Here is a 27,554-nt window from a genome sequence, read left to right on the forward strand (position 1 = left end):
CCGCATGCTGCTAGTGTGTGAACTTGTGTGTTGCTGCAGCTGATACAGCATTGATTTAAGTTGATGAGAAAGTGTGTTTGTGTTTTCTTTCAGCAAAAGCATTCCACGAAAGTGAAACTGCTCTTTCATCCATCTGTTGTGAAATTAATGAGACTGATATTAAAGATAATGTTATTGTAAAAAATTGCTACATTATTGCATCCCTTTCATCCCAGCAAGGATTCTTGGAAATTTTCTCCTCTGAGTTTATGGACTTTTGATGTTTTTAGTCAGTCTCATGAACTTGGTGACAGAAGTCATTTATCTTATTTGATGTAATATACTGTATGTATTTGCAAAATATACATTATTTATTATTTATTGTTACAGGGAGGTACAATACATAGTACTGCAGAATATAGCAACAATCTCTATTCAGAGAAAGGTAAGGCATTTTTTTCTTTTTTTTTACATCAGACAAAGCAGAAATGCATTGTCTAATTTACTTTTCTTTTTCTCTCCCCAGGGCATGTTTGAGCCATATTTGAAAAGTTTTTATGTGAGGTCAACAGATGCAACACACATCAAGATACTAAAAGTGAGTTTTTTGGATGTGATTAAGAATAATTTTGTTAAATATAATTCACCTTTTATCAATCTAGGCTTTGTTGGCTTTCTGTCAAGGTACAATTTATTTTAGTTTTATTTTTTCTGACTATGTGATTGTAATTATTTAGTCTGGAAAGTATTTCTCCCGTCCAGTGAATTTCATTATTCTTTCATGAACCTCTTTATTTTTCTTTGTTTTTGCATTCTTGCAAACATTTTTATTTATTTCTGGTAATTTAAATCAGAAAATTTAATTCTGCAGCTTGTTGTTCACACTGGTATGAATTTGTTTATTTGATTTGTTTTTTGTTTGAAACCTTATTCACTCTAAGTAGCACCAAGTGCTGATCTCTTGTAATATATTAGTTACATAGCAATTGGATGAAAGAAAATATAAGTAGTTTATGAATAATTATTCATAAATATTCAGAACCACTTGCATTGCTAGCTCTAATTGTACTTTTTTATTATAGTCTTCTTATTTTGCTGACACTTTTATATATGGCGATTTATAATATTTGAGAGGTAAAACTGGTTACATTTCTTTTTGTTTTTCCAATTGGAGCACAGGCCGGTGAAGTGATTTGCTAATGATAACCTAGTGTCAGTAACAGGGATTGAATCCACAACTTCAGGGTCTAAATTCTTAGCAGCTACTCCACACAGCCTGCCTGCCATAATAAGAATACAGCTTCCTTACCATACCGTAGGTATCGACCTGTGTACTCCATTGATGTCACTATCACATTATCTGGACTGCACTTCAGAGAATGCTCTTTCTTTGAAAATTATTGGTCATTAGTGAATCTGAAGGAAAGTGTGACGGAATTTAACATCAAGAATGAAGTGTTTAGCTTTTATAACATTGGTAAATATGAAAGCCTATAAACAAATTATAGAAATTACAATCCACTGTTAAGTTGCTCACCAGAAATCAGTCTACCTGAATGGATCAGGAGTTTCTAAATTGACCAATCTCAATTTGATTTGTTTTTCAAACCATTGTGGTAATTAAGTTGTGGTGTTCCTCAAAGCAAAGCATTATGGTACTTGTCAAATTTTATTACTTATACAGATTTGGTCTTAGAAGGCTGGCTGTAAAAGAGAGGAGCTGGACAGAGTTTAGGAGAGAGAGAAGATTAAAGTATTGGCTTTTACATTTAACAAAGTAGAATAATAATCCTACAATCAGTAATCTGTGGAATCATTCTGTGTATGGAGAAGAAATGCAGAAAAATATGTTGTCCAGTTTAAGTTAGAGTGAAAGAAAGTGGCCAGTATACTACTGTTATGTGTTTCCTCTTCTGAAATTAAGAGAAACTGCTTTTATGAGTTCAGTCCTTTTAATTTTATCCTTTAATTTAAATGAATGCTCTTTGTACGAGTGTGTACAACAAGCAAGCAAGTTTCTGCCTAATCCTTTCATTTGACATTTTGACCAGATGGTCTTTAAATATACAGAGTTAGTATATCCAAAATTGATATTAAATAATTTATACAAAAATAATATGAGCAGAGATGCTCATATTAAAAAAAGAGAAATCGGTGTTTGCAGCTTTGTAAACACTAGCTTTGTCGGCCTAAGCAATACATTTGGTTTATTTTCAAGTTGTTTTTTTCACAATCATGGAATATTTTTATTTGCCACAGTAAATTGTATTCTTGTGGTTGAAAATAGGATCATTGAGTCATTATTGCGAATTTGATGACAAAGCCTTAAAACTTACTAAATACATTCAATTTGAAGCACCAAAGGAGTTGATTTTATTAAACAAATTTCTGAGATAGGTTTATGACAACATGGTTGCAAGCACTTTACTGTTTAGTTGTTTGTGTACAAAGAGTGTTGTGGTACAGTACAGGCAAGAGCTCTGCTTCACCTTACAGCGAGGACACCAGAACTATGAACAGATCTGTATAAATTATGAACAAATTGCTTAAAACAGCAAAAATTTACATAAAATATTACTTTGTTTGTAGTCATACATCTCCATTACTTTAGACACAAAATCTCTGAGTTCTGTTACCTAAGTCCTATCTACAGAGTTATTAGGAAATAATATTCGTTCCAGGCTGAATTTAAAACGTTTTGGTCACAATTCTGCTTTTCCAGCTGGTTAGATAGACACACACATAACATCTCCTCCTTTTGCCACTCTTGTGCAAAATCCTGTTTCCACTGCCCCTTAAATAAAACTGCTCCTTTGGGCTAAATCAGTTCCTGTTTTTGGGTATTGCTTGTTTGATCAGTGGCTAGTGGATGACCCATTTTTTGTTGCATTACCGTAGCTTTAATTTTGTACATTATCTTCATTTTTTAGAATACTTACTGTGCACTGTGTCTTCTACATTGCGACTTACATTAGGGTATACAGTAGGTATAGTTTTTTAAATTTTATCTCTAAACATCTCACCCAAGAAGTCGTATTTTCACTATTGTAGTTTTATTTCTTTCAAAAACTAAATTAGGTCACTAAATTTGGCAAAATATCTACATGCTGCATATTAAAAAAAATACATAGTTTAGCATAATTTGTTTTATTAATGCCAAAAGAACCAAATAAGATCTAAATAATGAATCACATAAGACCCCCTAGATAGTTTAGAACTGGGGTTTTAATCTTTTCTGGGAAAACAAATAGAAATGGATAATATCTAGTTTCTAAGGAAAATAATCATAAAATGATACTTTTTGGGTTATGAAGCAAATATTGTGTATAAAATTAAAATTATTGAAAAAATATCATGCTTAATGATATATAGGTTGGCAGATCTATGTCATAAAATAAATTCTCAAAGAAATGCAGGTGATCATGTTATTAGACATTTTTCAGTTTTTTTATTCAGCAGATATATATTTTTTTTAGATCCTCAAGGTTCATCAAGTTGTATAAATAATAATGCATTCCACACAGCTGATTCTACATGAGTTTGTAAAACTGGGCGCAGAGTCTCTTTTCCTACTCATTAACTTGCAGAATGGCTCACTATGGCTACAGTAATGAATTTATAGGTCTCTAGCTGCTGCACTGTAATATTTGTGATCAGTCTTGTTTGCATTTTCAAATGGGGGGCCAATGAAATGTGAATAAAATAATATTACCATAAAAATACCTGCAGTCCTTAATATTGGAACACATGGATGGTAATTCTAATTGCCTCTAAGAATGAAATCATCAGTATATCCTATTTGGTGTGTTAATCATGCATGCGAGGGCATCAGACTTGCCATTGTGTGCAATTTGTTTTCCACATGAAGATCTTTTAACAGAAATAATACATTTTGTATTACTCTAGCTTATAACAGGATTTTAACTGATACAGGAGATCTACGTTATTATTCCAAATGTAAAACTCTTGATTAATTTTCAAATCTGGACTATTATTAAATTCTTATTTTATTTCATTTTTTTATTTAATATGTTAAATACCACATCTATGATGATGAATTTACTTCAGGGAATGTCCCATAGCCTTGCTGATAAATACCCGGGCCTTAATTTTAATTCATAGTTAGGGTGTATTGTGTGTAGAGTAGGAATGTTCTTGTTAGTTGTCTACAGGAGCCAAGTGTTTCTCTCTTACTCAAAGACATGTTGTACATTTCATTTAGTTCCTCCAGATATCCCTAATGTGTCTATGACTGGCTTGTGAATGCCTCACAATGAGTTGATACCTGATTTATGCCTTATGCCCTTTGGTTCTGAATAAATTCTGTCTCCACATAAAGCTGAACAGTTGATTAAGACTATTAATAAACAAAAATTTGCAAAGATACTCAGCAAATTGGGCTGTAAAAGCACCACTTAGCTTCATTATTGTTTCTTTTTATGTAATTGTTTTATTAAATTATAATCAGGAAACCACAATATTCCTCTCTCTCTATCAGAAGTATGAGGGTATGCTTTGCTCTTGGCATAGTAAACTGCTCAAACAAATTAAAGGAACACTTTGAAAATGCCCAGATATCAATGAGGAAAAAATAATGCTGGATATCTGTACTGATATGGACTGGGTAATGTGTTAGGAATTAAAGGATGCCGCATCGTTTGATGGAAATGAAAATTAGCAACCCACAGAGGGCTAAATTCAAAGACACACCAAAAATCAAAGTGAAAAAATGATGTGACAGGCTAGTCCATTGTGGTGAAATTTCATTGCAGCAACTCAAAATCGTACTTAGTAGTTTGTATGGCCCCGACGTGCTTGTGTTCATGGCTGACAATGTCGGGGCATGCTCCTAATTAGACCTGATCTGGACCAGGGCATCACAGAGCTCCTGGACAGTCTGAGGTGCAACCTGGTGGCGCCAGATGGCCCGAAACATAATGACTCAGAGGTGTTCTATTGGATTTAGGTAAGGCGAGTGAGCTTGGGGGCCAGTCAATGGTATCAGTTCCTTAATCCTCCAGGAACTGCCTGCATACTCACGCTACACGAGGCCAGGCATTGTCATGCACCAAGAGGAACCCATGACCCACTGCACCAGCATAGGGTCTGACAATGGGTCCAAGGATTTCATCCCAATACCTAGTGGCATTCAAGGTGCCGTTGTCTAGCCTGTTTGATGTCTGTGTGTCCCTCCATGGATATACCTCCTCAGACCATTACTGACCCACCAACAAACAGGTCATGATGAACAATGTTACAGGCAGTATAGCATTTTCCACAGCTTCTCCAGACCCTTTCATGTTTGTCACATGTACTCAGGGTGAACCTACTCTCATTTGTGAAAAGCACAGGGCGCCAGTGGTGGACCTGCCAATTCTGGTATTCTGTGGCAAATGCCAGTCGAGTTCCACGGTGCTGGGCAGTGAGCGCAGGGCCTACTAGAGGACTTTGGGTTCTCAGGCCACCCTAATGAAATCTGTTTGTGATTGTTTGGTCAGAGACATTTTATAGGACTCTGGTAGTGCTCATCCTGTTCCTCCTTGCCCAAAGGAGCAGATACTGGTCCTGCTGTTGGGTTAAGGCCCGTCTATGGCCCTGTCCAGCTCTCCTAGAGTAACTGCCTTTCTCCTCGAACATATGCACTATATATATATATATATATATATATATATATATATATATATATATATATATATACACACACACACACATATCTATACTAATAAAAGGCAAAGCCCTCACTCACTCACTCACTCACTCACTCACTCACTGACTCACTCACTCACTGACTCATCACTAATTCTCCAACTTCCCGTGTGGGTGGAAGGCTGAAATTTGGCAGGTTCATTCCTTACAGCTTCCTTACAAAAGTTGGGCAGGTTTTATATCGAAATTCTACGCGTAATGGTCATAACTGGAAGCTGTTTTCTCCATTTACTGTAATGGAGATGAGCTTGAACGCCGTGGGGGGCGGAGTTTCGTGTGACATCATCACGCCTCCCACGTAATCACGCAGTACATAGAAAACCAGGAAGACCTCAAAAAGCGCTGAAGAAAACATGCATTATATAATTGAGAAGGCAGCGAAACAATAAGAAGCGAGCGAGTGACATATACAACCATATTGATGAGTTCTGCTACTGAAACAAAGCACGATGTAAACCTACACTTTAAATTAAGTTCATAGACAGGCTGTCGCTGGCGTTTGTAATTTAGTGCCTGCCCATATAAGGCCGTCCGTCAGCGGCAATCCAATAGCAAACTCCCACTAAATATTCACGGGTGAAGGACTGTGTTTATGGAGAGGAAGATGAGATGGTCAGGGTGGTGTTTGACACAAACTCAGCGAAACTGCGAGAGAAAGTTTTAAGTGCCAGGACTAAGGTAACATTAAATACAGCCATGGACATAGCATGAGATGGCACCAGCACAGCTGGGAACCTTCGATGCATGTACACCGAGCGGCTCACGTGAACTGATGCAGTGCACAGATAAAAAGCAACAGTTCCAAAGAGCGCTGAACAAAAACCGAATTACACAATTGAAAAGGCAGCAAAAAATATGAAGCGTCTGATAAGCATATTCATAAATCCAGCTACTGCGGAAACAAAGCACACGGTGGAAAAAGTCAATGTCCCGATAAAGGAAGACAGTGTAAAAAACCCGTGCATGCAGTGTGTCAGGTCTCAGATAAAGAAGAAGACGAGCTGTTTATTGATGCAGTAAGAAACGAATCGATGAATGAAACCTGTCATCTTTACAACGATTGACAAACACGGAATGTAACTTGAACACAACACATCCTACAAATACGAACCTGATTGAAAGAAATAATGATAATCAAATCCTTGATGACAGCAACACTCAGTAACACTCACAAAACAAATACTGTATATTGACAGTCATGTTACGTTATTTTTAAAATGTTCCCTTTTCTTTTCTAGCTTTTTAACACACTACTTCTCGCTGCGATACGCGGTATATATATATATATATATATATATATATATATATATATATATATATATATATATATATATATATGCCGATCTACATACTCGAATAATGGATACTTTATTCACCATCAATGATTGTTTTGGTAAAGCCATACTCAGTGTATTCATTAGATGAACGGTAAAAAAGTAACAGCGAGGGGAGGATGCAGGCTGTAGTGCGCGTCAACTCTATTTGAATTGCGCGATCACATTTGAAAAAATATATCTTTTCAAGTTCTATTTAGTCCATATGTGTCAAACTCAAGGGCGGGCCACATCCGCCCGGCGTGTAATTATATCCGCCCGAGATCATTTTATATACTGTATTATTGTTATTAAAGCCGGGTATATGAAGCGCTGGTAACACAATAAACTACAGATCCCATAATGCAGCGCTTCAGCCGCCTTGCCGAACAAGTTATTGCGAAGCTAGCTCACACGATGCTGAAGAGAAAAGTTGATTCTGAAAATAGAGCCTTTAAAAACCGATGGGAGGCTGAGTATATGTTTACTGAACCCGTGTGTCTCATTTGTGGAGCTAATGTGGCTGTAATTACAGAATTTAATCTAAGACGGCACTATGAGATAAAACATCAGGGTAACCTGAATGCAATGCAGAAGATACAGAAAGCAGCATAATTAAATAAGAATCTGACACTTCAGCGGACGTTTTAACCCGTGCACAATCACAAAGTGATTTCAAGTGAAGCTGCTTTTATGGGAGACACAAATGCACCAGTGCACCTTGCCCCACTTTCCCTGTTGCCAAGTAATGTTAAACCAAGTCGTCACTACGGTGTTCCCAAATCGCACTTTGCTGATAAACTGAGCGCACTGCGCACTGAGTTTGCACGGCGCTTTGGTGACTTTGAAGAACAAAAAAAGTCCGTCTACATGCGGCTCGAACCTTGTGCATGTTTGGTAGCACATATCTGTGTGAGAAGCTCTTCTCAGTGATAAAGACTAACAAAACAGCACACAGGAGTCGCCTCACTGATGAGCACCTGCAATCCATCCTGAGAATCTCCACAACACAGAACTTCACACCAAACAGAAACGAACTTGTGGCCAAAAAAAGATGCCAGGCGTCCAGCTCTAAAATGACATATGAGCAAAGACAACTGAATGATTTGATTTGTTATTGCTGAAAGGAACACATTTTATTTATATTTCCAGGTTTTGTTATGCAGCATGTTCATATTTGAATTTGTATAATTTTGACAGGATATATTTTTATGGAGAGCAAAATCTTTTGGGATATTTAAAATCTAAGTTTATTTTTTATATAAAATTACATAAGAGTAAAGAAATTTGAATGTTTGTTCTTTTAACGTTTACTTTATTTCTAACTTGTATAATTTAGACAGGATATATTTTTATGGAGAGCAAAATATTATAAGTTGTTTAAGGTTTGAGTTGATTTATTCACGAATAATATTCCTGTCTGTTTTTACCATTCCTACCAAAGATATTTCTGTCGACTAAATAAAAATTCCTTCTATTTAAAATTTAAATAGAACTTGAACAAATACGATAGTTCATAATATCCACGCAGACTTGCACGTAAGAGCGGAGTCATCCGTTTTAACAAATGCAGCGTATTGCACTGATACGAAATAGCTGTGTGTGTATATATGTAGATATGTATGTATATGTATATATGTTTATATATGTGTGTGTGTATGTATGTATATATGTATTTGTGTGTATATATGTGTGTGTATGTATGTATATATATATGTATTTGTGTGTATGTGTGTATGGATTTATGTGTGTGTGTATATGTATGTGTATATATGTAGATATATATATATATATATATATATATATATATATGACAACATCACTCACAACAGTGACAAAACAATTACATTGAAAATCATGTTACGTTATTTTCAAAATGTTTCCTTTTCTTTTTCATAACTTCTTTAACACACTACTTCTCCGCTGCGAAGCGCGGGTATTTTGCTAGTATTATATAAACAAAAAATATATATTTAATATACTTATATACACACAGCTAGGTCCATAAATATTTGGACAGAGACAACTTTTTTCTAATTTTGGTTCTGTACATTACCACAATGAATTTTAAATGAAACAACTCAGATGCAGTTGAAGTGCAGACTTTCAGCTTTAATTCAGTGGTTTGAACAAAACGATTGCATAAAAATGTGAGGCAACTAAAGCATTTTCTTAACACAATCCCTTCATTTCAGGGGCTCAAAAATAATTGAACAATTTACTCAAAGGCTATTTCATGGGCAGGTGTGGGCAAGTCTGTCTTTACGTCATTATCAATTAAGCAGATAAAAGGCCTGGAGTTGATTTGAGGTGTGGTACTTGCATGTGGAAGATTTTGCTGGCAACAGACAACATGTGGTCAAAGGAGCTCTCCATGCAGGTGACAGAAACCATCCTTAAGCTGCAGAAACAGAAAAAACCCATCCGAGAAATTGCTACAATATTACGAGTGGCAAAATCTACAGTTTGGTAAATCCTGAGAAAGAAAGCAAGCATTGGTGAACTTAGCAATGCAAAAAGACCTGGATGTCCACGGTGAAGAGAAACCCCTTCACAACCAAGTGAACAACACTCTCCAGGGAGTAGGCATATCGATATCCAAATCTACCATAAAGAGAAGACTGCATGAAAGTAAATATAGAGGGTGCGCTGCAAGGTGCAAGCCACTCATAAACCTCCAGAATAGAAAGGCTAGATTGGACTTTGCTAAAGAATATCTAAAAAAGCCAGCACAGTTCTGGAAAAACATTCTTTGGACAGATGAAACCAAAATCAACTTCTACCAAAATGATGGCAAGAAAAAAGTAAGGCATGGAACAGCTCATTATCCAAAGCATAACACATCATCTTTAAAACATGGTGGAGGCAGTGTGATGGCTTGGGCGTGCATGGCTGTCAGTGGCACTGGGACACTAGTGTTTATTGATGATGTGACACAGGACAGAAGCAGTCGAATGAATTCTGAGGTGTTCAGAGACATACTGTCTGCTCAAATCTAGCTAAATGCAGTCAAATTGATTGGGAGGCGTTTCATGATACAGATGGACAATGACTCAAAACATACAGCCAAAGCAACCTAGGAGTTTATTTAAGCAAAGAAGTGGAAAATTCTTGAATGTCCAAGTCAGTCACCTGATCTTAACCCAATTGAGCGTGCATTTCACTTGTTGAAGACTAAACTTCAGACAGAAAGGCCCACAAACAAACAGCAACTGAAAGCCGCTGCAGTAAAGGCCTTGGTAAAGCATTAAAAAGGAGGAAATGCAGCATCTGGTGATGTCCATGAGTTCAAGACTTCAGGCTGTCATTGCCAGCAAAGGATTTTCAACCAAGTATTAGAAATTAACATTTTACTTCCAGTTATTTAATTTGTCCAATTACTTTTGAGCCCCTGAAATAAAGGAATTGTGTAAAAAAATACTTTAGTTCCCTGTATATATACTGTAGAAAGCAGCTCGGACACAGACAGGCAGACACAGATGGTTTACACCAAAGCACTTCTTTATTCATATTTATTTATTTACGCACAACCCAGTGCCCCTGCACCAATCACCCTTAGTCCAGTCCTCTTTCTTCAGTGCCTCTTCTTTTGACCGCCTCCACTCCTCTCCTTACAGGCTTCGTCCTCTTCCACCCGAATCCAGCTCACGAAAGGAGCCCCTTTTATCTTCACCCGGCGTGCTACAGGTGCCTCTTATTGAGTCTCCGGTGGCACTTTCTGGTGTGGCAGAAGTGCTGCACAAGCACCCGGAAGCACTCCAGGTGTCCCTGATTTTCCTTCCCCCAGCATCTCCAGGTGTTGCCAAAGTGCTGACGTCCATGGCTTTTCAGGCATCTGAGTGCCCCCTGCGGTGACCATGGGCCCCTTTAGGGTTGAGCTTCCATGCTCTGTTCCTGTGGTCCCCATACCAGCCAGGGCGGCTGGCCTTTCATGATCCAGAGGAGGTGTAGTCCCGGCTGGGTACTGCCCCCAGCTGCTCTCCACAATATATATATATATATATATATATATACCGTATATATATACTGTATATATACTGTATATATATACTGTATATATATATATTAATTTTATATATAATGTGTGTGTGTATATATATATATATATATATATATGTATAATATGTATATATATGTATATATATATATAATATGTATATAAATATGTATATGTATATATATATATATGTGTATATATATATATGTGTATATATATATATATATATCACATACATATACATACAGAGTATATATTCATATATATATGAATCTGTTTTGTGTGCATTTCTTTTTTAAAATTTTATTGTTTTTGCCTTGAAGGAGACATCCAAGTAGGAATTTTATTGTATTTCCATTTACTGTGTATGCATGAAAATAAACTTGACAATAATTCATATTCACTCAGGATTCCCTTGCATCCCAGCTGAATAATTCAATGGCCTGGTGTCTCTCAGATTGTAGTGCCTATATGCATCAAGTATTAGGAAAAAATACATGGAAATAGAACAGAAATGAAGAAAGCGGCTCAATGTGACTTTGAGAGTAACATTTAGGAGAAATCTTAAGTGATTTATGACAGCCACATTGTAAATGAGAGTGTGCAATAAGTTAAGCACATTTTAGCTACTCCTCTGTCCTCCCACAAGAGTTGTGAAGAATTTAACACACTTAATAATTCTAATTGTTATTTGATCATTAATTAACTGTGTGCTTTATCTGTTTTTCTTTGTTTCTTACTTCTAGATCCTGATTTTTTTTTTCTTTAACTTGAATTTAAAATGATAGTTTATAGAAATAGTATTGTACATTTTATTAACCTTCACAAACTTTAGCAACATATAGTAAGTTTATAAGAGGGCAACATTTTAGTTTTTTAGTTTCATCATCATTCACTATAATTGAACATTCTATGAAGAAGCATAATACCGAACAAAGACAATCTGATGTATACATTCAGAATAAGGTAGCAAATAAGGAAGATCAATTTGAAACCATAAGATAAAAAAGGTAATGAAAAGTTTATCATTTGATTTAATGGATTTCACACTAAATATAATGAACTGTGCCATGAACCTGCAATTAATGTGGAGGGGAGAAATTTAAGCATGGGTATTTTCATTTCTGAATTATAATAGCTTGCAAATAAATTTTTTTACAGAGCTTGCCACTTTAAATTAACATATTTAAGGTAGGAACATAACATTGCCTTGGTTTTCCATTGTTTTATTAATTTGTAATCTGAAATGCAAATATTGGACTTAAGTAAGTAATTATCATATTTATATTAGTCTTTGTCTTTTTATTTTTATTTTGCAGCTGGAAATCCTGACAAATTTAGCAAATGAAGCTAATATTTCTACGATCCTCAGGGAATTTCAGGTGAGAGGAATTTGCTGTTTTCAATAGTGAATGTAAAAAGGTCAGGTTGTTTTTATTATAACAAGTGTAAGCTAAAGGAATGTTTTATACTATAAAATTAGTCCATTTTTATCAGGTTTATGTAATTTTTTTTAAGGTTGAAGGATATGTTTTTGTAATGGATATTTGTAGACGGCTTTTTATTTATCTGTTTATTTTTGGGCACTTGCAAATTCCTGTTTTTCAAGGAAGTCTTTGTGTTTTTTATTTTGCAGATTTAGAAAGAACATTTGTATAAAATATAGAGACGGGTGTATTTTTGACATAATCTTTAGTACACTTGTCTGTTCTTGTTATTTCTCAGTCCCATAGCTCTCAGTTCTTATAATGCGAATTTAAATAAAATGTAAAGAAATTTTTTGTCTTCCTATATACAAGAATATTATTGTTGACTCATTAGCTGTCCACTTCATGCATCTCTGGCAGGGCATTTTAAATCACTGTCTAATGTAATAAAACTAAAATTAAGCGAGAGTGGCTGCAGCAATAGTTTGAAAAGTCATCTAAAAGAGGAAACTAAGATTTTGGTTTTAATGAATCAAGACTTAATGCAAGTATACTGTATATGATTTGATTCTGTATACTAGATAAGAGTTGTAATTAAAATCAGTTTTGATCCACTTTCATCTATTCTAATTTTTTCTCGCTTGAAAAGGAGAATGGAAAAAAAGGGGTATGCTATTTTTTAAAATCATATGAACTGTTTGCCTCATATTCACACTTTACATGAATTCTGAAATTCATGAATATTTAGCAAGAGTATTATTTTTTCACTACAAACGCCTAAAGTTTATGCTAATGTTTAAACTGGATTAGGTTTTCTCCATTCATTTTTGAGTTTTAAGGCTTCAGAGATTGAGTTCCAAGTAGCATTCTAAAAGTGTTGTATAAATCTTATCTTCCAATTATTTTTATGTCTGTTGTAGAGAGCGTGTTGTTTGGTGATGTGTTTTAAATTATAGCTATTTTGAAAATTATCTCTGATATAAAACAAAAAATGAAACATTTTAAATTAAAAGAATTTAAATATTCAACACAAAAAACTGAGAATAGTTTTAGAAAATGTGGAAAGATCGAAGGGAATACCATAGCACAAATCTCTCCTGGAAATAATGTCAACAATGAAAAAAGCTCAGCTTAGCATTGCCACTGGAGCTCAGCTTTGTGCTGCTGCAGAGAACATTATTCAAGGTCATTTCTGCTATCATTGTTCTTGCTTACTTTGAGTTGTTTTTTGCATTTTGTACCTACAGTTTTTTCTCGTAACATTCTGTGTTTTATTATTCATTTGGGATTAATAAAGCCTCTATATCTATAGAAAATTACTTCTTGCATTTAAATATTTAAAAAACTGAAGTCTTGTTTGTTGTGTGTATGTAAATGTAATTTTTTTTTCCATTTTACTTAGAAACAAATACCTGATTAATTGCTATAAACTTTGCAATTCACTGTATATCTACAAGTATTTTACGGTTGTTAAATTACTTGAATGATGTGTTTAAATGGTATCATTGGCTTTTCTTGAATAAGAGGTTAGTGATAAGTGATTGTGGGTTAACAGTTGTGTGTTATTTAAGGATTCCACTTTTCTCTCACATTCCCAAGACATAATGTTTACACAGTTGAAATGAGTGTGTTTGTGACTTCAATCCAGTTCTTTTTCCTGCCTTCAGTCTTTGGCTGCTAGAGTAGTCTCTGGCTCTGTTCAGTTTTGTGTGGGCTTGAGGAAGTAAAGAAAACAGATGCATGAATGATTGGGGCAATGTAAAAATCATTTACAGCGTAATTTGAAGTCTTGTTTTCTTGCCGTTTATGATGAGAAATAGGAACTAGTTCAAGTTCTCTGTAGTTGGTTGATACTGTGAAGGTTAATAGATTTTATTTATGTGATGTAGTGTTCTACACTTTAATAATGTTGAATATTCAGAAATATTTTCTTACAATTCAAGAACTTGATAAGCCTTATGGTATGCAAATAATTGAAAACTTTTTTAAAAAAATCTTTTTTTACAGACATACGTAAAGAGTCAAGATAAAATTTTTGCCGCTGCCACAATTCAGGCTATTGGAAGATGTGCAACAAATATTACAGAAGTGACTGATACCTGCCTAAATGGACTTGTTCTGTTACTGTCAAATGGAAATGGTAGGACTTTCTTTGTACAAGTTTTTTATGTTGTTATTAAGATGGAACAGGAACTGGTTCCTTACGAATATTTAAGAAATATGAGAAATTAATGTAATATCAAGCATGTGCCAAGTCTGTCCCTTTGTGTTACAGTATGTAAACTGTAAAGGTACCTGAAGTACTTAAAGATAAATGGTATATATTTCTGATAAAATGGGTTGTATTTGGCTAGTAGTTAAGACATCTTTAGTACACCAAATGAGAGCAACAGGGGATGCTAAAAAACGATCTACTGTATGAGAACGCTCTGCTTTATGTACCTGGTCACAAGTACAATATAGTATCTTCTCACAAAGTATTAAATAATAGAAGTAAAAGAGAGAGGAAATGTATTTATTACACAATATAAGTACAATACAGAGGCAAGGCTGTATCTACTATATAATAAAACTCTAAGATCTGTATGTGTCCAGTCCTTCAGACCGATCTAATTGGTCAGCTTGGCTTTTGTGATGCAATCAAAGAGGTAGTGCTAGTGTGAAGCACAAGAGAAGCAGAAAAGGTATAGGTGGCATGTGGAGAGAGTTGACTTCAAGAATGGGATGTATAAAATGGGACACGAGACAAGAAAAGTGCCTGAAAAATAATGGAAGCGTCTGAAAAGCAGTCTATGGGAATGCTTTCAAGAAGGTGGAGGTTCTGTCAAGAGAATTTGCAATACACGTGGATACTGAAGAATGGTGGTGAAGGTACATGTAGGACAAGAGATAGCAAATATTTTTAAATTATTCTATTACTTGAACTCGACTGGTAGTGTGAATAGTATCATATAACACATAAAGTAATACACTTCTCCATATATGATAATAAGTGAGTGTGGTTAAAAAGTAGGTTAAGAAATGAATAGATGTGTGGTGCCTGGAGTACAGCATTTTTGACAATGATGTAAAAATGGCACACTGGTTTGGTTTCATGGTTAGTTCTTCTCCCTAGCAACTTTAAGAGAATCAATCTCAGAATCCTTATATTTGTGTGGGTATGGTGCTTTCTGCATTCATCTTAATAATGTACAGATCCAGGTTTACTGCTGCCAGCTAACATAATATGTATATCTTTTAGATTTGATAGAAAACTAGAGTACCATGGAGGGGAGTTGTGGGGCAGGTTGGAAAGATCCTCATTCCCTGCAGTGGATTTGCGAGTTGAGATTGATACTACCAAGATAGACTTAGTCCGACATTAAACAAAACAAGTCAGAAAAAAGATGTCACTGTGGCTATTATTGCTGCTTCACAGATCCCATAGTCCTGACTTTGAGTCTACTCTCCTGGAGTTTGCACCTGGTACTTGTGTCTACATGAGTGTTTCTCAAAATATTCAAGTTTTCCCTTTCATATTCCACAGATATGCATATTAAGGTTAATAGGTTAACTGGCTCTTTTAAATTGACATATTGTGTATATATATATATATATATATATATATATATATATATATATATATATATATATATATATATATATATATATATATATATATATGTTTGTGTGTGTGTATATATGAATGAATGAATGAATGAGTGAGTGGGCCTTGTGATAGACTGGTGCCCTGATCAAGGGTTGGTTTGTGCCTTGTGCCTAATACTGCACAATCCCTGAATTGGATTAAACACTTACACAGTGTCTTATATAAACTTTAGAGCTGAATATATGAGGGATTTCCTGGACTGTTTAGTTTAGAAAGCATAGGAAGAGTAAATTGCTTCAAAACGGTATAAGATGAAATTTAGAAGTATTCTTAAAAATTAATAAGTAAAATGAAGAAATTGCCCATTCACAAGAAGTATTTCCATGAAACACAGCTAATATTGATTTTTACTTTGGTTTATCATGTGGTATGTAAAATATCCGTATGTCTCACTTAATGTTTATTCATCTTTGAAGTCAGTGCTGACTGTTTGCAGGTATATTATTGTTAAGTATAATTAATTTTTTAATGCTGCTGGGATTTGCAATGATCTGAAGTGAATCTGAATTGAATTTGAAATGTGAGACCTATGGGATTGAGAAATAACAAGAAGAGACAAGTGTAGAAAAGATTATGTCAAAATATACCCCTCTCTAATTCATATAAAATAACTTTCAGTATAAACTTAAATTTAACAATAAACTAAAGCTGTTAGCATGTTCTTATCTAGCAATTAAAAACTCCTACAAGTATATTCCTGTTGGTTACAGGCTTTTCAAATTTAAATTGCTGAAATGAAATTATCCTTTAGAGGGTGCACTTTGCAGAATAATGCAATATTTAATCTGATTATTTTTCAATTTATGAACAAGTGATGTTTGTATTCCTTAGTGAAGTGATTGGAGAAGCCTGTCAAAATGTTAATGAAGTAACATTAATCTGTGTCCCAGTTTTATTTAATGATGATGGTCAAAATCTAATTTTTATATTTAGGGTAATTAGACAAATTGTAGGTTTCTTCCGTTGTTTTGTATTAGAAATATATATGCAAAATGGTCAAGAAGCTAACAGAATGAGCAGATCAGAACATATTTATCAATTCACAATGATAACACAATGTGATGCTATTACAATGTCTGATGTCAAGCCCTAGGCTTCATACCTGTGACATGTACCTGACATACTTCCTTGGACAGTGCCCAGAGGTATTGTCATTAGTTTTCCAAGCTGCCTCAATTGCCTATTTACATTGCACTCCAATGGTTGCTCTACCATAAGGTCCTCCCTGATTGTCTGTCATAGAGAATTAGCACAGCAATCATGATGAGAAAGCTACTTTCAGGTGCATGTACATATAACTCGGGTTCAGATTGAGGCATATAGTAAACAATGAATAAAATTAAAAGTTTTATTATAGTAATTAGATCCCCTTTCACCACCCCAATCACAGTATAGCTGCTTCAAGAATCTTCTCCCACATATGATGAGTCTCTTGTCAGGGAAAGTATGAGGAGCAGATTGGAGTTTACTGGTCTCCATCCAGGTCAGCAACATCAGTGGAAGTATACAGTTGTGAGACATCCTTTGAGTTATCTTGAGGCCATTGCCAGTATGGTCCTATTTGGTAAGTCCTGTTGGCCTTAGTCAGATAATCACTATCTTAAAAATATTTAGCAAGTTTCATTGGGCCCTTTATATTCTCCCTATTAAAATAATTAACAGCCCAGAAAATAATATGTACCCTTTGAAGAATCCAGTGCCCACCTTAATCTGATAATTTAGGCCAAAAATGTAGCCAAGGCTGTTGCTCCACAATTACAGAAACTGATGCCATATAAACATGTTAGATGAGCCGGAAATCATTTTCTTCCGTCAACACCATCAAGATGTTTTGAGTACACAGTTAAACATTTGTCTTCATGTTGTAATACAGTGATCCCTTGCTGTATCGCGCTTTGACTTTCGCGGTTTTGCTCTATCGCAGATTTTATATGTAAGCATATGTAAATGTATATTGCGGATTTTTCGCTGATTCGCGGATTTCTGCAGACAATGGGTCTTTTAATTTATGGTACATGCTTCCTCAGTTTGTTTGCCCAGTTGATTTCATACAAGGGACGCTATTGGCGGATGGCTTAGAAGCTACCCAATCAGAGCACGTATTACATATTAACTAAAACTCCTCAATGCTATAAGATATGCCTCCTGCGCGGTGCTCGATTGTTTGCTTGTCTCTGCCTCTATCTCACCCTCTCTGACATTCTCTGCGCCTGACGGAGGGGGTGTGAGCAGAGGTGCTGCTTGCACAGAAGCTGTTTGCCTAGTGGATACGGACGCTCCTCTAAGAAATGCCGCTTTATCGAGGTGCGTCCAAAAGCACACTTATTGATTTTTTGATTGTTTGCTTTAATCTCGCTCTCTCTCTCTCTCTGACGCGTGTTCTGCGCCTGACGGAGGAGATGTGAGCAGAGGGCTTTTTGCACAGAGGCTGTTTTCTTAGAAGATACGGACGCTCCTGTAAAAAATGATGAAAGGCTACCTTCGCATTGATCCCTTCATTGCCGCTGCTTTATCCCGGTGCTTGCATACTTAAAAGCGCAACAGCCCTATTGATTTTTCATTGTTTACTTTACTCTCTCTGACATTCTCCGCTCCTTACGCGCACTTTGAAGAGGAAGATATGTTTGCATTCTTTTAATTGTGAGAAAGAACTGTCATCTCTGTCTTGTCATGGAGCACAGTTTAAACTTTTGACTAAAGGGTGTTATTTCATGTCTAGAGGGCTCTAATAATGTTAAAAAATGTATTTAGAAGGTCGTAATCAGGTTTTCTATGCTCTAACTGCGAAAATATTAGATTTATAAATAAAGAATCCTACTTCGTGGAAATTCATTTATCTGTCTGGAGCGGATTAACTGCGATAAACAAGGGTTTACTGTATAACTGTGCGGAGAATATTTATAAACAGTGTGGGAGAGTTTCTAAGGGCTTAAAATATATAAAAATAATCATACAAACATACTGTATGGTTTCTACTTCGCGGATTTTCATCTATCGCGGGGGGTTCTGGAACGCAACCACCGCGATCGAGAAGGGATTACTGTACACACAACTGTCTCTGAAAAGTACATTGTTTTATGTCACAGTCTATTGCCCAAAAAACACATCCTGAAACAAGTACTGATGCCAACACACTCAAACATCAAAGAAGAAAATCAACTAGTTTGACCTTTTATGCTTTCTTTTCTTTCAAACAACATCTGTTAAGGTACAGGAGGACAGCATATATATTATTAATATATGAGTCTCTGGTATTGCAGAATCAAGGGCAGGTTTCTTGTCTGTGATTTAGGTCTTGGCTCAACAGCTGTGTCGGGCAGCTTGTTTCTGAGATAATGTGTAGATGCTTAATGAATGAATTTTAGGGAGATGCCATTCAGATGTTAAGTGATCTCTGACAGACAGAAATGTACAAATGTCATTGACAGAAAATCTAATTTTGCCATTTTAGGATATCAAAAGGAAGAATTCTCTTGGAGTGGAGTTTTCTAAGGTTGCAGTTGTATACTGCTTTCTGCTTGTAAACTTTTATTAAATTGTGAGAACAAAAAAAGCAACCAAATTCCTTTCATCTAGATACACCAGAGCATGAGGCTCATTCATTAAAGATGCTTTATTAGAGTAATATTAATAAAACCAATAACCTACAACAATCATGAGGCCTTTAATCATGAAGGGGGAGCAGAATCCTTACCTATTTCTGTTGTGGTATGCCTACTGAAATGTTAGTGTTGCACAGAAAAGACATTTTCAGAACCAAAACAAACAAATGAAATGTACAGGTCTTTCAGTGCTTTGTACAATCTGCTGAAATTTCATTTTCAGCTTTATTTTGTCAAGTGTGTTTACAATTTGAAGCCTCCATGGTTACATGAACTATGAATGCAAGAACTATTCACTTGAATACATAAACAAAATGTTTTTTCATTGTATCATTGTAATGATGATTTCTATAGTGTGAGCTTGCAGCTAAAGCAATAGACCCACAACTAAAAACAGAAGTAACTCCAAGCTACACAGTATCAGTGTTGTTACTTACTGTAGTAGGTAAGGGGGTAGGTTGCACATGTTTGCTGACTTAACCCCCAGTATTGACACACTTTATGACTGTATTAGTCATTTCAATTTCCAGGATTTTCACTGTAGAAGTATACAAAATTTATCAACTGTGTAATTTTAATTTTTAACACACTTTAGACGTGTCTAAATTAATACATGTAAATATCTCAATACTTGGCATATACTGTATATAAAAATTAACATTTAATAATTAACTTTATGTCAGCTTGTAGAGTTTATTGCATTATACAAAATTATTAACTAAGTTATACTTTTACTCTACTATATAAACTTTGACAAGTGTTTAGTTATATGTGTGAGTATCAGTTATACTGTTTTTCATCACATGAAATGAATAGTGTTACTTTGCTAACAAACATAAATTGGTTACTCGTTTCCTGTAGTTTGCATTACATATTACTATTCTTCTTATATGAAGTGGAATCTAATAGGTAATATATAGTTATAGACTTGACAGCCTATATTCTAACCTTAAGGTTAGTTAGTAAATATAAGCTGAATTTGCATAAATTTTCTTTTCTTTTTCAAAACCTTAAACTGTTTTAAAATCACTGTAGCGATCAGACAACAAATACTGAATTATTGATTTTGGAATCTGATTCCTTTTTCTGGAACTTAAACTACGAGAAACTTAAGTGACAATTCATAAATTGCTTTATTTTATTTAAGTGTTTTTCTTCCTTCTTAAAACTTTCAGTGTAAAAATAAAGGTTTTAACTTGATTGAATTTATATTTGAATGTTTTCTAGTTACACAAGTACACAATTGTATTTTTTAGGCACTGCAACTATGTAAAGCTAAGTATTTTGACTATGTGTCTTATTTTAAAATTGTTTTTAAAAGGTAATTTTTTTTCACTCACAGAAACTGTTGTGGCAGAAAGTGTGGTAGTTATCAAAAACCTTTTGCAAACGCAGTCCACACAGCATGGTGATATTATTAAACATATGGCCAAGCTTTTGGATAATATAACTGTAAGTATAAATAGCTTTGTGGTACATGTATTACTCTTAAATAGTACTCACTGTTGATTTGTCTCAAATAAAACTGTTGGATTAATGAAAGTAATTTGAAAATACATTAATTGCCAAAAGCCTACGGTATGCAAATTTCCTTTTCAAATGTGAAACTTAATTGGGGGAAAAACAAGAGTTTGGTTCAAAGGAACCAAATTATCCATGCATTTGTATAGAGTGTGGTGGCTCTATGGCTGGTATCTTGAAGGATGCCAGTTCAAATCCTGTTACTGCCAGAAGTGATGCTGCTTTCATAAAGGCTCTTAAACTGAAAATTGCTCCAGGAACACTGTATAATGGCTGACCCAGTGCTGTGACTGAAATGTCATGTGAAAAGCCAATCTCTCCGGGTTATTAACAAAGTATATCCAAAAAAAACTTTAAATTTATACAAATTTTCTGTTTAAGCTTTTAACACGTTTTTGATTGCTGGAGAAATTAGGCAAGAATCGTATTAATATTTATGCATGTTTGTTTTTTTTCTTTTGTTTATTCCTTTAGAATTGAAGTATTAATTGCCAGTGCAGTTGTTAAATTAAAGACATGCTGTACAATATTATATTTTTGCTTAGCATTTAATATGCCATAATTTTATCATAGTTTACAGTGCAGTATTAATTTATTTACTAAATGAATTTATGTTATAAATGTATCTCAAGGTTCCAATGGCAAGAGCCAGCATTCTGTGGCTTATCGGAGAATACTGTGAAAGAGTCCCAAAGATAGCCCCTGATGTACTAAGAAAAATGGCTAAGACATTTACCTCTGAAGAAGAGATTGTGAAATTACAGATTTTAAACTTGGCTGCCAAACTATATCTTACAAACTCCAAACAGGTATTGATATCACTAAATTGTTGTTTAACTATATAAGTTCTTAGGAACAGTTCATTGAAACAATTTCCAAACATCTAATAAGCATTATATTTTGTAGTAATTTTTTTTACTATTGTAGAAATATCTGTATTATTAGTTTACATTATTAGAACTTAAATCATTTAAAAAAGTATTTGTTAAAATTATTATTGTTGTTCAGCACAAATCATAAATCTGAGATGACTTGGTTCCTTTCTCTTTTGTTTCCTATAAAGAGGGAACAATCTTTTTAAGTTGCTTCATTTTATTTCTTGTCTAAAGAATTGCCCAAAAAAAATACTAGTTTATGGGACTGGAGTTTAAGTGCTTTTGCAAGATTGGCTGGTTTACAATTTCCCCAGTGTATTTGTTCTTCAATATAGCGGCTGTTCTTTCTCCCACAACTTTTCTGTAAAGGAGTCTACTTTCGTTTGGAATGGCATTGTTTGAAGTAAGTTACATGACTGGGAGCAAGCAGCTGCAAGTCTATTGAAAATAATTTTTGTTGTCACAAGTTTAGCTTTTGCGTTAAATTTGGATCAAGAACTTATAAAATTTAAAGATTTATTTCATGTTTTCAGCAACCAGAAGTTCACACGCTAATATAGTTATTGTGATTATCCACCCGGCAGTGTTTCAAGCCATGTTACTTTGCAGGGTTCCCTGTCTTCTTAAGAGAAGAAGTTGATGTTTGTATTAAGGTTTTCTGGTCCAATATTGGGGGACAGACACAGCGAGATACCTATAACCCTTGTGGTGATTAGCTATAGTGCAGTTATAGTCTGTTTCACATATGATCCTCTCATGCTAGCATAAAATAAATATATTGAAAATTAACTCATTATTCAGCCAGATGACTGACTTGGTTGTTATGTACCTAACTGTGCATTAGTGAAACTTTACTCTGTGTCACACTTGACCAACTGCATTATAAGCTGCTTTCTGCTTCAGATGTCTGGCACTAGCCATCGCCTTCGAAGCAGAGCAGTGCTGAAGCTTTTGTTGATGGCCACATCCAAGGCAATAGTAAAGGCAGTAGTAAATCTGCTAAGTTTGCTACAGGGAACAGAAGCTGAGCCTCATCTGATTTGAAGCAGGTAGTACGGAGCTAATACTGACACTTTATAATAAACAAAAGTTTCTTTGCTGCTCATACATTCAACATTTAGTTTGATTATTACATAATTTTACCTGTTAAAGTTAGAAGAGTTGAGTTAGGGTCAGTTTCCTTCATGACCATGGCACCTAAGAATTGCAGACATGTTTGTGTGTTTTTTGATTGTGATTGATGCTTATCAGATAAAGAGACCCAGATGTTTTTCTCTTCCAGTTCCACATTTAAATTCATGCCTTTGCTTCCTAAGGAATGTCATTTCTTCAGATGTGGAGGTTTGATGTTAAATGTGAATTCAAAATTGCAGCTCAGATTACAGAGCTTTCTGGAACGCAACCCCCGCGATCGAGGAGGGATTACTGTATTTATATAGAGCCTATTATTCTGTTGTTAATAAAACTAATAGCTTAATATTTAAAAAATATATTTTCATCCAATTTTACCAACATGTTGCAGTTTACTGAAACTGTGGTTAATTCTAGAAACATTTCACTTTGAACGAAAGGGGTGATTTCAACCTTTAATTATATATTTCATGAGGTAAATCGCTAATATGACATGTGAGAGTCTGAAGTTAATTATTTTTGAAATACCTAAGTACTTGCTTTTTAAGTTAGAGTATTGCGTTCCCCACCCTGGCTGATGGTGCAGATGTCATGAAACTGCTTCATCAGTAAACCTGCCGCAGAACATCCAAATGGCCATTTCTTGGTGTTTTACATATGATTCCCTGTTGTTCATGCTGACAATTTGTGTATAATGTGTTCACTCACAGCAGGATTAAAAATAAGGAACATTTCCTGTCTATGCATTACTGTAATAGATCTGACCATAATTTGGTTTATCTGATCCCCAAAACAAAAACCTGTAGTTCAGTTAACTGATTAATAAACAAATATGAACATAACCTATAATCTGGTTAATTGTAATTTTGTGTAAATATTTAAAAACATTTTTCATAGTGAGGGGTTTAAATTATATGAAAAAGTGTACTGTGTTGGATGAATTTACACACAGTAAACCAGTGCTTTTCTAAAGTATTATTTGTAGAAACTTACAAACAGTGATGTAATACAGTATATAATTATTAAATACCATTTATAACATGTGGTTTGGGTTAATTTGTTTTATCTATAATGTAATCCTTTTGCCAGTAAAGTAAACGTGTTATATCTTCAATATTCTACCTGATTTTTTTTTTTTTTTTTTATCTTTTTCAATAGTTTTCTTATTATGATATAAACTCTGACCATGGGATGGGTAAACGTAAAATAACTTTTAGAAGCAGTAAACATTTACAATATGTATAGCAACTGATAAAATATTGTGAGTTTTGTATTTGTAACATCATCTAGCTGTTTGTCTAGTGATGGTCTTGGAAATGGAAGAGGCATAGAAACATAATAATTCTACATCACGATAATAATTCTTTTTTTGGGAAGGACTTTATAAATAAATGACCAGCATTAACTGAAGCTATAAACAGGAGAAAAGGATAGTGTGAAGTCACTTATCCTAGTTTGCTGAGGAGTTCAGCATCTTGCCAAGACGAGGAAGTAACAGCTAAATGCACTGCAAATAATTTGCAGTAATACAGTTTTGTGATTCATGTGGTTGACTTAATGGGTCATAATTCAGGGTAAAGTAACTGAGCATTATCCGAGTGTGGACATTGCGCATGCAGAGGACAGTATCTCTTCATAAAGCACACCTCTGCTGGAGCACTTTGCAAGCCCTGTAATGCCCTCTGATGTTTTGATGTCCTGCATATTTTTCTGATTAACTTTGAGGGCTGTGTTTTTAGTTGTATTTCTACATTCATTATCCTCACGTAGACCCTTCAGCAGTGTTGCCATATATGATTATTTTTTAATGATGCCTTTCTTTCCACTTCAGCAGTTTAATAATCTAGCACATGCCGGCTTCTCAGCTCTCAGCATTCACCTACTCAGTGCAGAAGAGGACATGTGTCTTGGCTTCAGAATTCGATTTGCTGCTTTGGAACCTCTAATTCCCAACAGGGCAACATTTATTTGCCATAACCATTCATTTTTATTACTGCTTTAAATATGTTTATTCAAGAGTTATCAATAATCATAAATAACATGCTTTCTCCTTGTTTTGTTTTCTTTTTCTTTCCACCAGACGAAATTGCTTACACAGTATATATTAAATCTGGCCAAGTATGATCAGAACTATGACATTAGAGATCGTACAAGATTTATTAGGCAGCTGATTGTTCCCAATGAGAAGAGCGGTGCCTTGAGCAAATATGCAAAGAAAATTTTTCTGGCCCCAAAGCCTGCTCCAGTCCTGGAGTCTCCATTTAAAGGTAATAATTTTTGAAGTTAATGAAAATACATATGCAAAAAATCTACTTCTGCTACTGGTTATGCTTTTAATGTTGATTTGTTTTGATATATTTAATCAGTGTAATTGCATTTTTTAAGAGAGTTGTATTTTTGATATGTTGCTGTTTCATATGTCATGACTAATGAGTGTGATTTTTACCATATCCATTTCCTTTTCCTCTTTTAGAAAAAGATTATCCCTACTATTTTAAATAACTGTTCTAAACCTAGACTGTTTCAATATTTACCCCAATAATTTAATTAGGTCTGTCATAAGTCGTGTATCCTACAGTTTTTTGTCACTTTGCTAGCTATGGAGTTTTTAGCTGACAGGTTTTACATTTTCTGAGCCAAACTGTAGGAACTTCCTATTTCTGTTATTCTGATAACAGTTTCCATAATTTGAAACATGATACTAATCAAATACATAATTAACTGTTTATAAAATAATGAGGGATATGGTATAATGTAAACATTAGAAAATTGTACTCTGTTTTAACAGTGTCCCGACTTCACTGATTTAGCTTAATATTTGCATAAAGATATAGACTTGCAAAGTAGCACATAAAACTTGTCCTAATGATTACATTCTGACCTAATGTGAAGTTAAAGGGATTTTTTATTTATTTTTATCCTTTGTGGCTCAGATGATTATTTGGAAACCGTTAATAATTATAAAGCTGTTTCCTTTGTCTACAATAATATTAATTATTTTAGACAGAGAACTAAAATAATAAATATGTACAGTAAATAGTATAAAGTTATAATAATTTGTGGGGCTTCATAGTGTTGCATCTCTTTAAATATGGAACATTAAGGTTATCATTTTTAAAATTTTCATAAGAACCAAACATTTATACATATTTACATTAATAGGCCTGTCTTTAAGCACTAATTTGTAGGTCTGCAAACAGTAGCACTTTGCACCACTTGTCTGACTGCTTTTTCTTCGTTGGGTGACATGGTGAGAGTTGGGAGCTACTGTATGTGTAAGAAGAAGATAGCCAGTGACAGGCTCTTAGTCCTTAAAGTTCAAGGTTCTGTGTAAATTGTATAAAGCCAAACCATGTTTGCAGCTTTTGGAAGAATTGTGGTGTGCTGCTGTCATTTACTTTTACCCCACCTAGGTCATTGCTGTTGGTCTAAAAGGGTGAAGCAGCTGCACAACTGTTCTAGCAAATAAATGTTTGTAACATGAACTAATAAGATAAATGTTAAATGCTGATACTTTCTTAATTTTGTGAACTGTGAATTGAGCTATATTCCATATTTAAATCAAGATTAAATTTTAAAATCCCAGTCATCATAAATGTTAAGTCATTAACTGTTTTGTTTGTTGCTATCTGTTCATAACCTTTGATGTTATGTTTACCTGCATAAAGCATACTTAACTTCAAGAGGTGCTTCATAACATTTTAAATATTCATTTTTATTGTTTCTAAATCTGCTATTCACAAATAAAATATAATGTAGTATTGGAAAGATTAATTTCATTCTTTATAAAATCATCTAAAATAAATAAAACAACAACTGACTCTGTTTCCAGGAGAGAGGAAGAAAAAACTATTAAAATTCTGGATGAGTTTGTGCCAAGACATGTTATGCGGATTGTTTAACTGCGCTGTCATTCTTAATATTCACAGTAAAGTAATTTTTAGAGAAGCAACATTTCAGAGCAACACCTCTAAACACACTGACTGATTAGCTTTTTTATTGACCATTATGGGGAAGATTATTGTAATCTATGGGCTGAAATCAGTTTTTTGACCTATTAGGAGCCTCTTTAGTTTGTATTTATACCATGACATTTGAAATAATATAGTACCAATTACTAGACGCCCTGATTAAGATTGCAGTGTATGGCACTGAGCTCATGTTGTTTATTACTGCATTCATTTCTCTCCCCTTATTTTAATAGATAGGGATCGCTTCCAGCTTGGCACATTATCCCATACCCTTAACACCAAAGCCTCTGGTTATCTGGAGCTGTCTCAATGGCCTGAAGTAGCCCCTGACCCATCTGTGAGAAACGTGGAGGTTATTGAGCCGGTATGGATGTTTTTTTTAT

The 27,554-nt window shown here is 34.6% G+C and overlaps 1 protein-coding gene across 1 annotated transcript in view; it reads left to right on the forward strand.

The window, feature by feature from the left end:
• ap3b1a (adaptor related protein complex 3 subunit beta 1a) overlaps positions 1–27,554 on the forward strand; it is a 344,324-nt gene that overhangs the window by 135,300 nt on the left and 181,470 nt on the right. The window contains exons 10-17 of the mRNA XM_039758392.1: positions 370–424; positions 506–577; positions 12,315–12,377; positions 14,430–14,562; positions 21,016–21,125; positions 21,827–22,003; positions 25,281–25,467; positions 27,405–27,535. Of these exons, the coding sequence (XP_039614326.1) occupies positions 370–424; positions 506–577; positions 12,315–12,377; positions 14,430–14,562; positions 21,016–21,125; positions 21,827–22,003; positions 25,281–25,467; positions 27,405–27,535 (928 nt within the window). The remainder of the gene's footprint in view (positions 1–369; positions 425–505; positions 578–12,314; positions 12,378–14,429; positions 14,563–21,015; positions 21,126–21,826; positions 22,004–25,280; positions 25,468–27,404; positions 27,536–27,554) is intronic.

The sequence above is a fragment of the Polypterus senegalus genome, chromosome 7, assembly GCF_016835505.1.
Source record: "Polypterus senegalus isolate Bchr_013 chromosome 7, ASM1683550v1, whole genome shotgun sequence".
Classification (NCBI taxonomy): domain Eukaryota; kingdom Metazoa; phylum Chordata; class Cladistia; order Polypteriformes; family Polypteridae; genus Polypterus; species Polypterus senegalus.